This window comes from Gadus chalcogrammus, chromosome 17 (assembly GCF_026213295.1).
Source record: "Gadus chalcogrammus isolate NIFS_2021 chromosome 17, NIFS_Gcha_1.0, whole genome shotgun sequence".
Classification (NCBI taxonomy): Eukaryota; Metazoa; Chordata; class Actinopteri; order Gadiformes; family Gadidae; genus Gadus; species Gadus chalcogrammus.
Window position 1 is genome coordinate 348,651 of NC_079428.1, and position 11,193 is coordinate 359,843.

Consider the following 11,193-nt stretch of genomic DNA (forward strand, 5'->3'; position numbering starts at 1 on the left):
GTTATAATAATTTAGCACAGTTATAGAGCCATGCCTGCTCCAAACCGCCACAGCCAAACACTCACCACAAGAACAAACATCAACTCTCCTATATTGCAATCCGTTCTTAACAAAAGTTGCACAACCCCCACCTGATCTATCCGACCTATCTAACCTCAAACACTCATATCCTGGAATTACTAAATCAAGACAGGGCTTTAGCCATGTTTCTTGAAATCAATTCTGGAGCCTCTTTAACTTCATTAAGAAATCTCTTTAACTCCTGGCCATTCGCAGTCAGACTCCGGGCTCCATTCCATTGAAGAATAAACCACATTCAAACGTTAAGGAACCTCATCATCATCGCTTACATCCTCCAAACTGTTGGTCCTCGTCAACTGTGACGTGTTCATGCCCTGAGTCTCTGTCATGAATTGATGCAATTTTTCTGGCAGCTGCTTTGTTCCGAGGAACCTTTCGGCTGCCCCCACCACTAGCCTGATGATGTCTGACCTGTTAGCTGCTTTTTGAGCTCCCACCAACACATCAGAAACAAAAGCCAAAAATGACTCCTTATTAAAAACCAACATGTCAGAAGGAAGCGCCGGCAACAGTTTGGGCCCATCTCGCTGCCCCAACACCAACCTATGTATATATATATATATATATATATATATATATATATGTATGTCAACCAGATTACTACATAGTACTGCTATATCATATATACTTTATTATATATGTCACCCAGATAACTACATAGTACTGCTATATCATATGTTTTATTTTATTTTATCACTGCGGCACCATAACGACATGATTCGTACAACTCATGTCAGCTGACTATCCAGCCTGCTAAGCTCCGCACAGCCCTGTGTTCCTCTCCCTCATACTGGTCCTCACTCCAGTACAGGCTGACCTGTACTGGTTTCCACTCGGTGGACGCTGGTCCTCACTCCAGTACAGGCTGACCTGTACTGGTTTCCACCCAGTGGTCGCTGGTCCGCGGCAGCACAGGTCCATCGGCAGCACTCATCGCCGGCTTGACTTTTTTTATTCATGATGGCATTTAAAAGCACTGCAACACTCACAATCTACAAACTTTTCTTTAACTTGTGGCTTCTACAGGAGAATATACCATCGTTTCACAATATAACGGCGCATGGTATACTTTGGATGTCTACGACCTTATGGCTTTTGAAAGAAAACCTATATGGAGAAAATGAATGAGAATTTCAGTTCCGGAACCATACTGCTGTCTTTCTCACAGAATACCAACCTATTGTTAGCCTCATAGCATTATTAATAAGGCATATTTTATGGTTCATCTTGTATTTAGTATTAAAGTTAGTGATTAGACAGTGAATTTAAAGTGTATTAAAGTTAGTGAAAAGACAGTGTAGTTAACGTTGTGAAAAGACTAGTTGTACTTAAAGTTAGTGATAAGAGAGTGAAGTTAAAATTAGCGATAAGACTAGAATTTATATAGAACTGATGCCATGGTTAGCTTACATGGCTAATGCTAACCCTGTGACTCATCCGTTGGTGTACGTCACTATACCATGGTTAGCTTGCATGGCTAATGCTAACCATGTGAATCAGCCGTTGCTGTACGTCACCATACCATGGTTAGCTTACATGGCTAGTGCTAACCCTGTGACTCATCCGTTGGTGGACGTCACTATACCATGGTTAGCTTGCATGGCTAATGCTAACCATGTGAATCATCCGTTGGTGTACGTCACTATACCATGGTTAGCTTTCATGGCTAATGCTAACCATGTGAATCAGTCGTTGCTGTACGTCACTATACCAGGGTTAGCTTGCATGGCTAATGCTAACCATGTGAATCATCCGTTGGTTTATGTCACTATACCAGGGTTAGCTTGCATGGCTAATGCTAACCATGTGAATCAGCCGTTGCTGTACGTCACTATACCAGGGTTAGCTTGCATGGCTAATGCTAACCATGTGAATCAGCCTTTGCTGTACGTCACTATACCAGGGTTAGCTTGCATGGCTAATGCTAACCCTGTGAATCATCCGTTGGTGTACGTCACTTTGTCCCGAGCTCTGTGGACAGACACCGGCGACATTTCCACGTCTTTGCGCCTCATCTCCTCTCTGATGGGTCCGTCCCGCGCAGCACCGGCTCGGCCCATCGCGCTGCGCTGCCATAGCGACCCCGTCTGCGGCCCGGCACCTTCGCTGGTCGCCTGCCAACAGGGCACAGTGGCCTGGCAGCAGGGCGCGGCGGCCTTGTCCTTGGTGAGGAAGTAGAGCAGGGCGTTTAGCCAGGCGTTGAAGGAGGCCAGCGGACGCGTGATCTTGTAGCACATGGACACCGCGGTCATGGTGTGGCAGGGCACCCCTCGGGTCACCTTCAGCAGCAGGAAGAGCGTCCGCGTGACATGGAAGGGGAAGAAACATAGAGCGAACAGCAGGGTGATGGTGACGATGGTCCTGATGGACTTACGTCTGCGGCGGGCATATGGGGAGTGGGCTCCCAACGAGAGGGAATAGCCCGGCTCTCTTTTGAAGACATCTTTCCTGGCGTCGCTGCCCCCGGTTCTGTCCTCTGCGTCGCCACCAGGGATGAATCCGGTTAGTTCCAGTCCTCCACCTCGACAGGCGTCCTCCCCGTCCCCCGCCCTCGGGGCCGGCGGGCGGGGGCCCAGGCTCCTGAAGATGGTGACGACCACGTGGGAGTAGCACCAGGCGATGATGGAGAACGGCAGGAAGAAGCCCAGCAGGTGGAGGACGATTGCGTAGGGGACGTAGTCATGGAACTCCTCGTCGATTGCATCGTCCCAACAGTTCTGGTATCCCTGGGTGGCGTCATGGCTGCCGTTCATCAGCGATGGCTCCAGGGTGACCGTGCTGGGGTCTCCAGTCCCGACTCCGCCCAGCCGCGTGACGTAACCGCTCTGGGCGAATCGGAATATAGGGCAGGTGAGAGCAAACACCACGGCCCAGATGAGGACGCAGGTCCACTTCACCGCCCTCTCGGTCTCCAGCATCACGGTCCTCATGGGGTGGCATATGCCCAGGTAGCGGTGCACGGAGATGCAGGTGAGGAAGAAGATGGAGCCGTAGAGGTTGAAGTAGAACAGGAAGCGCACCAGGCGGCACATGAAGTCCCCGAACACCCAGCGGTCCCGCATCACGTAGCTGGCCACCAGGAAGGGCAGCGACAGGCCGTACATGAAGTCGGTGGAGGCCAGGTTTACCATGTAGATCAGAGACGCGTTCCAGCGCTTCTTCCTCCTGAAGGAGCGGTAGAGGACCACCGCGTTGAGCGAGATGCTGAAGACGAAGGTGAAGATGTAGCAGATGGGGAGGAATATGTACTTGTAGGATTCATCGATGCTGCAAGAGGCGTTGGGATGGGGAAGAGGAAAGGAGGGGGCGGAGGTGTTCAGGAGGGGTCCTGGCAGGCTGTAGCGGCTCTCAGTATCCATGGTGAGGAGCTCCGTGGCGGCCGTGGCCGTGGGGGGCTGGGAGGCTCTGCGGTCGTGGAAGCTCATCCTCTGACACTGAGGATGGGGTCTGGAAGCCTTGTCGATTTATGAGGATAAAACCATCTTCAACTTCTCACCTGGGAGGGGATGCAACACAAAGACTTTTAACAAATCATCAATCATGGGAATTGATTAACTGGCCATGGTAGTACAATTTCTCTTTAAACACACTAGTACACCCTGCTGTGTCATACATCTAGGGCTAGGCTCTGTCATGTATCGAGGGTCCAGGCCAGGCTCTCATGTATCGAGGGTCAGGGCTCTGTCATGTATCGAGGGTCAGGGCTCTGTCATGTATCGAGGGTCAGGGCTCTGTCATGTATCGAGGGTCATGGCTCTGTCATGTATCGAGGGTCAGGGCTCTGTCATGTATCGAGGGTCAGGGCTCTGTCATGTATCGAGGGTCAGGGCTCTGTCATGTATCGAGGGTCAGGGCTCTGTCATGGCTCTGTCATGTATCGAGGGTCAGGGCTCTGTCATGTATCGAGGGTCATGGCTCTGTCATGTATCGAGGGTCATGGCTCTGTCATGTATCGAGGGTCAGGGCTCTGTCATGTATCGAGGGTCAGGGCTCTGTCATGTATCGAGGGTCAGGGCTCTGTCATGTATCGAGGGTCAGGGCTCTGTCATGTATCGAGGGTCAGGGCTCTGTCATGTATCGAGGGTCAGGGCTCTGTCATGTATCGAGGGTCAGGGCTCTGTCATGTATCGAGGGTCAGGGCTCTGTCATGTATCGAGGGTCAGGGCTCTGTCATGTATCGAGGGTCATGGCTCTGTCATGTATCGAGGGTCAGGGCTCTGTCATGTATCGAGGGTCAGGGCTCTGTCATGTATCGAGGGTCAGGGCTCTGTCATGTATCGAGGGTCAGGGCTCTGTCATGTATCGAGGGTCAGGGCTCTGTCATGTATCGAGGGTCAGGGCTCTGTCATGGCTCTGTCATGTATCAAGGGTCAGGGCTCTGTCATGTATCGAGGGTCATGGCTCTGTCATGTATCGAGGGTCAGGGCTCTGTCATGTATCGAGGGTCAGGGCTCTGTCATGTATCGAGGGTCAGGGCTCTGTCATGTATCGAGGGTCAGGGCTCTGTCATGTATCGAGGGTCAGGGCTCTGTCATGTATCGAGGGTCAGGGCTCTGTCATGTATCGAGGGTCATGGCTCTGTCATGTATCGAGGGTCAGGGCTCTGTCATGTATCGAGGGTCAGGGCTCTGTCATGTATCGAGGGTCAGGGCTCTGTCATGTATCGAGGGTCAGGGCTCTGTCATGTATCGAGGGTCAGGGCTCTGTCATGTATCGAGGGTCAGGGCTCTGTCTGTAAGGCTGCATGTTGCTGAATCAGTCTCCCCAGCCCATTACCTCAGCAATGAGTAACTGCACTTACCCCCGTTTGCTCTGTGCATATCTCTCTTTTTCTCAACACACACAACCACACACGCAAGTGCACACACTCACATGCAAGCAGGACGCACGCACACACATGCACGTACACAAACACAGGCACACGCGCACATTCAATCATCCAGTGTCCAGTCATCTGAGCGTGATCGCTGCTCTTTGCTCCCACCTCTCAGTTAGAATGTGCCGACCTGTTTCCTCTGCGGGCTAATGGGTTGTGAGAGAGGCCATTGGAACACTTGGAGGGGATATAACCTGACCATCTCCAAGGTAACAGGGTGACCACGGACTCATCAGACCAAACAGTATCCATTATGTCTTCAAGCATTTGTTTTGGTATTACCGGTTGACTATCAGGACATTAATTGAGCTCTAAAGAAGGAATCGGACGAAACATCAAACATAAGCTCAAAGACAACTCATGTGTTGTACTGAACATCTGCAATGTTGTAATTAACATGTGTAGTGTTTTAATTAACATGTGTAGTGTTGTAATTAACATGTGTAGTGTTGTAATTAACATGTGTAGTGTTGTAATTAACATGTGTAGTGTTGTAATTAACATGTGTAGTATATCCCCTCTCAGCCTCCCCTCTCAGCCTCTCCTCTCAGTCTCCCCCCTCAGCCTCCCCTCTCAGCCTCTCCTCTCAGTCTCCCCTCTCAGCCTCTCCTCTCAGTCTCCCCTCTCAGCCTCTCCTCTCAGTCTCCCCTCTCAGCCTCTCCTCTCAGTCTCCCCTCTCAGCCTCTCCTCTCAGCCTCCCCTCTCAGCCTCCCCCCTCAGCCTCTCCTCTCAGCCTCTCCTCTCAGCCTCTCAGTCTCTCAGCCTCTCCTCTCAGTCTCCCCTCTCAGTCTCTCCTCTCAGCCTCTCCTCTCAGCCTCTCCTCTCAGCCTCTCCTCTCAGTCTCCCCTCTCAGCCTCCCCTCTCAGCCTCCCCCCTCAGCCTCTCCTCTCAGCCTCTCCTCTAAGCCTCTCAGTCTCTCCTCTCAGCCTCTCAGTCTCTCCTCTCAGCCTCTCCTCTCAGTCTCCCCTCTCAGCCTCTCCTCTCAGCCTCCCCTCTCAGCCTCCCCCCTCAGCCTCTCCTCTCAGCCTCCCCCCTCAGCCTCTCCTCTCAGCCTCTCCTCTCAGCCTCTCAGTCTCTCAGCCTCTCCTCTCAGTCTCCCCTCTCAGTCTCTCCTCTCAGCCTCCCCTCTCAGCCTCCCCCCTCAGCCTCTCCTCTCAGCCTCCCCCCTCAGCCTCTCCTCTCAGCCTCCCCCCTCAGCCTCTCAGTCTCTCAGCCTCCCCCCTCAGCCTCTCCTCTCAGCCTCTCCTCTAAGCCTCTCAGTCTCTCCTCTCAGCCTCTCAGTCTCTCCTCTCAGCCTCTCCTCTCAGTCTCCCCTCTCAGCCTCTCCTCTCAGCCTCTCCTCTCAGCCTCTCCTCTCAGTCTCTCCTCTCAGCCTCTCCTCTCAGTCTCCCCTCTCAGCCTCTCCTCTCAGCCTCTCCTCTCAGCCTCTCCTCTAAGCCTCTCAGTCTCTCCTCTCAGCCTCTCCTCTCAGCCTCTCCTCTAAGCCTCTCAGTCTCTCCTCTCAGCCTCTCAGTCTCTCCTCTCAGCCTCTCCTCTCAGTCTCTCCTCTCAGCCTCTCCTCTCAGTCTCCCCTCTCAGCCTCTCCTCTCAGCCTCTCCTCTCAGTCTCCCCTCTCACCCTCTCCTCTCAGTCTCTCCTCTCAGCCTCTCCTCTCAGTCTCCCCTCTCAGCCTCTCAGCCTCTCCTCTCAGCCTCTCCTCTCAGCCTCTCCTCTCAGTCTCCCCTCTCAGCCTCTCCTCTCAGCCTCTCCTCTCAGCCTCTCCTCTCAGCCTCTCCTCTCAGCCTCTCCTCTCAGTCTCTCCTCTCAGCCTCTCCTCTCAGTCTCCCCTCTCAGCCTCTCCTCTCAGTCTCTCCTCTCAGTCTCTCCTCTCAGCCTCTCCTCTCAGTCTCCCCTCTCAGCCTCTCCTCTCAGTCTCTCCTCTCAGTCTCCCCTCTCAGCCTCTCCTCTCAGTCTCCCCTCTCAGCCTCTCCTCTCAGCCTCTCCTCTCAGCCTCTCCTCTAAGCCTCTCAGCCTCCCCTCTCAGCCTCCCCTCTCAGCCTCTCCTCTCAGTCTCTCCTCTCAGTCTCCCCTCTCAGCCTCTCCTCTCAGTCTCTCCTCTCAGCCTCTCCTCTCAGCCTCTCCTCTCAGCCTCTCCTCTAAGCCTCTCAGCCTCTCCTCTCAGCCTCTCCTCTCAGTCTCCCCTCTCAGCCTCTCCTCTCAGCCTCTCCTCTCAGCCTCTCCTCTCAGCCTCTCCTCTCAGCCTCTCCTCTCAGTCTCTCCTCTCAGCCTCTCCTCTCAGTCTCCCCTCTCAGCCTCTCCTCTCAGTCTCTCCTCTCAGTCTCTCCTCTCAGCCTCTCCTCTCAGTCTCCCCTCTCAGCCTCTCCTCTCAGTCTCTCCTCTCAGTCTCCCCTCTCAGCCTCTCCTCTCAGTCTCCCCTCTCAGCCTCTCCTCTCAGCCTCTCCTCTCAGCCTCTCCTCTCAGCCTCTCAGCCTCCCCTCTCAGCCTCCCCTCTCAGCCTCTCCTCTCAGTCTCTCCTCTCAGCCTCTCCTCTCAGCCTCTCCTCTCAGCCTCCCCTCTCAGCCTCCCCTCTCAGCCTCTCCTCTCAGTCTCTCCTCTCAGCCTCTCCTCTCAGCCTCTCCTCTCAGCCTCTCCTCTCAGCCTCTCCTCTCAGCCTCACCTCTCAGTCTCCCCTCTCAGCCTCTCCTCTCAGTCTCCCCTCTCAGCCTCTCCTCTCAGTCTCTCCTCTCAGCCTCTCCTCTCAGTCTCCCCTCTCAGCCTCTCCTCTCAGCCTCTCCTCTCAGCCTCTCCTCTCAGCCTCACCTCTCAGTCTCCCCTCTCAGCCTCTCCTCTCAGTCTCTCCTCTCAGTCTCTCCTCTCAGTCTCCCCTCTCAGCCTCTCCTCTCAGCCTCTCCTCTCAGCCTCTCCTCTCAGCCTCACCTCTCAGTCTCCCCTCTCAGCCTCTCCTCTCAGTCTCCCCTCTCAGCCTCTCCTCTCAGTCTCTCCTCTCAGCCTCTCCTCTCAGTCTCCCCTCTCAGCCTCTCCTCTCAGCCTCTCCTCTCAGCCTCTCCTCTCAGCCTCTCCTCTCAGCCTCTCCTCTCAGCCTCTCCTCTCAGCCTCTCCTCTCAGCCTCTCCTCTCAGTCTCCCCTCTCAGCCTCCCCTCTCAGCCTCTCCTCTCGGTCTCCCCTCTCAACCTCCCCTCTCAGCCTCTCAGTCTCTCAGCCTCTCAGCCTCCCCTCTCAGCCTCTCAGCCTCTCCTCTCAGCCTCTCCTCTCAGTCTCCCCTCTCAGCCTCTCCTCTCAGTCTCCCCTCTCAGCCTCTCAGCCTCTCAGCCTCTCCTCTCAGTCTCCCCTCTCAGCCTCTCCTCTCAGCCTCTCCTCTCAGTCTCCCCTCTCAGTCTCCCCTCTCAGCCTCTCAGCCTCTCCTCTCAGCCTCTCCTCTCAGCCTCTCCTCTCAGCCTCACCTCTCAGTCTCCCCTCTCAGCCTCTCCTCTCAGTCTCCCCTCTCAGCCTCTCCTCTCAGTCTCTCCTCTCAGCCTCTCCTCTCAGTCTCCCCTCTCAGCCTCTCCTCTCAGCCTCTCCTCTCAGCCTCTCCTCTCAGCCTCACCTCTCAGTCTCCCCTCTCAGCCTCTCCTCTCAGTCTCTCCTCTCAGTCTCTCCTCTCAGTCTCCCCTCTCAGCCTCTCCTCTCAGCCTCTCCTCTCAGCCTCTCCTCTCAGCCTCACCTCTCAGTCTCCCCTCTCAGCCTCTCCTCTCAGTCTCCCCTCTCAGCCTCTCCTCTCAGTCTCTCCTCTCAGCCTCTCCTCTCAGTCTCCCCTCTCAGCCTCTCCTCTCAGCCTCTCCTCTCAGCCTCTCCTCTCAGCCTCTCCTCTCAGCCTCTCCTCTCAGCCTCTCCTCTCAGCCTCTCCTCTCAGCCTCTCCTCTCAGCCTCTCCTCTCAGTCTCCCCTCTCAGCCTCTCCTCTCAGTCTCCCCTCTCAGTCTCCCCTCTCAGCCTCTCCTCTCAGCCTCTCCTCTCAGCCTCACCTCTCAGTCTCCCCTCTCAGCCTCCCCTCTCAGTCTCCCCTCTCAGCCTCTCCTCTCAGCCTCTCCTCTCAGTCTCCCCTCTCAGTCTCTCCTCTCAGCCTCTCCTCTCGGTCTCCCCTCTCAGCCTCTCCTCTCATTCTCTCCTCTCAGCCTCCCCTCTCAGCCTCTCAGCCTCTCAGCCTCACCTCCATGGCTCCATGTCTTCTGTCCGTTGGTCCAGAAGCCATCAGCCATGAGAATAGATTAGGTCCCACTTAAAGAGTTGACCACTAATAATGATATTATAATAATCATTTCCTTCACGATAATAAAAGCTGTGGAGTCGATGTAAAGGCTCCCAGCTCCTCCAGGAGGTGAGCGCTTAGTGATCCCTTCTGCTCTGTTTCAATCGGCCAGGCAGAGGCCCCTTGTCTCCATGGCAACTCCTCAATCCCCAACCGTCCCTCCAAGTCGTCCCACACCCTCTCTCCCTCCCTGTCTCCTTCCCCCCTCTCCCTCCCTCCCTCCCTCCCTCCCTCCCTCCCTCCTCCAGCCCCCCTCTCCCTCCCTCCCTCCCTCCCTCCCTGTCTCCTTCCCCCCTCTCCCTCCCTCCCTCCCTGTCTCCTTCCCTCCCCTCCCTCCCTCCCTCCCTGTCTCCTTCCCTCCCTCCCTCCCTCCCTGTCTCCTTCCCTCCTTCCTACCCTCCCTCCCTCCCTCCCTGTCTCCTTCCCTCCTCCAGCCCTCCCTCCCTCCCTCCCTGTCTCCTTCCCTCCTCCAGCCCTCCTCTCCCCTCCCTCCCTGTCTCCTTCCCTCCTCCAGCCCTCCCTCCCTCCCTCCCTGTCTCCTTCCCTCCTACAGCCCTCCTCTCCCTCCCTCCCTGTCTCCCTTCCTCCCTCCCTGTCTCATTCCCTCCTTCCTACCCTCTCCCTCCCTCCCCTCCCTCCCTGTCTCCTTCCCTCCTTCGTACAGCCCTCCTCTCCCTCCCTCCCTCCCTGTCTCCTTCCCTCCTTCCTACAGCCCTCCTCTCCCTCCCTCCCTCCCTGTCTCCTTCCCTCCTTCCTACCCTCTCCTCTCTCCCTCCCTCCCCTCCCTCCCTGTCTCCTTCCCTCCTTCCTACAGCCCTCCTCTCCCTCCCTCCCTGTCTCCTTCCCTCCTTCCTACCCTCTCCTCCCCTGAGGAGGTTCTCTCCTGAGGTGGTGTAGAGGAGGTGGTGTAGAGGAGGTTCTCTCCTGAGGTGGTATAGAGGAGGTTCTCCTGAGGTGGTCTAGAGGAGGTGGTGTAGAGGAGGTGGTCTAGAGGAGGTGGTGTAGAGGAGGTGGTGTAGAGGAGGTGGTGTAGAGGAGGTGGTGTAGAGGAGGTGGTGTAGAGGAGGTTCTCCTGAGGTGGTATAGAGGAGGTTCTCCTGAGGTGGTCTAGAGGAGGTGGTGTAGAGGAGGTGGTGTAGAGGAGGTGGTGTAGAGGAGGTTCTCCTGAGGTGGTATAGAGGAGGTTCTCCTGAGGTGGTCTAGAGGAGGTGGTGTAGAGGAGGTTCTCCTGAGGTGGTGTAGAGGAGGTTCTCCTGAGGTGGTCTAGAGGAGGTGGTGTAGAGGAGGTGGTCTAGAGGAGGTGGTCTAGAGGAGGTGGTGTAGAGGAGGTGGTGTAGAGGAGGTGGTGTAGAGGAGGTGGTGTAGAGGAGGTGGTGTAGAGGAGGTTCTCCTGAGGTGGTGTAGAGGAGGTTCTCCTGAGTTGGTCTAGAGGAGGTGGTGTAGAGGAGGTTCTCCTGAGTTGGTCTAGAGGAGGTGGTGTAGAGGAGGTGGTGTAGAGGAGGTGGTGTAGAGGAGGTTCTCCTGAGGTGGTGTAGAGGAGGTTCTCCTGAGTTGGTCTAGAGGAGGTGGTGTAGAGGAGGTTCTCTCCTGACCGTCTTCTGGTGGGGTCATTATGCTAACTCCTGAGCCTCAGCACCACCCAGGTTCCCCCAGGCCCTCAGAGCCTCAGCACCACCCAGGTTCCCCCAGGCCCTCAGAGCCTCAGCACCACCCAGGTTCCCCCAGGCCCTCAGAGCCTCAGCACCACCCAGGTTCCCCCAGGCCCTCAGAGCCTCAGCGCTCCAGCTCACCGGCTGAGGCTCTGAGGGCCTGGGGGAACCTGGGTGGTGTTGACGCAGCACCAGTACATCCCTTCTTTAAGAGTGGGGGGAGGAGGACTTGATGTGGACCGGCTCCATGGCGGTGTGAGGACCTCCCTGACAGACGGCAGGCGACCCCTGGACAGACCTCCCT

The 11,193-nt window shown here is 55.9% G+C and overlaps 1 protein-coding gene across 1 annotated transcript; it reads right to left on the reverse strand.

Annotated features, from left to right (window-relative positions):
• Window positions 1-863: 863 nt before the first annotated feature.
• On the reverse strand, window positions 864-9,160 carry LOC130369957 (P2Y purinoceptor 3-like). The gene is made up of 2 exons (XM_056575583.1): window positions 9,142-9,160; window positions 864-3,577 (listed from the first exon to the last, which is right to left on the reverse strand). The coding sequence occupies exon 2, from the start codon at window positions 3,504-3,506 to the stop codon at window positions 2,019-2,021; it is 1,488 nt and encodes a 495-aa protein (XP_056431558.1). The 5' UTR covers window positions 3,507-3,577; window positions 9,142-9,160; the 3' UTR covers window positions 864-2,018.
• Between the last annotated feature and the right edge of the window lie 2,033 nt (window positions 9,161-11,193).

Bases quoted from the DNA above. Each gene is read 5' to 3' on its own strand.
- LOC130369957 (XM_056575583.1), bottom strand. From the start codon at position 3,506: ATGAGCTTCCACGACCGCAGAGCCTCCCAGCCCCCCACGGCCACGGCC.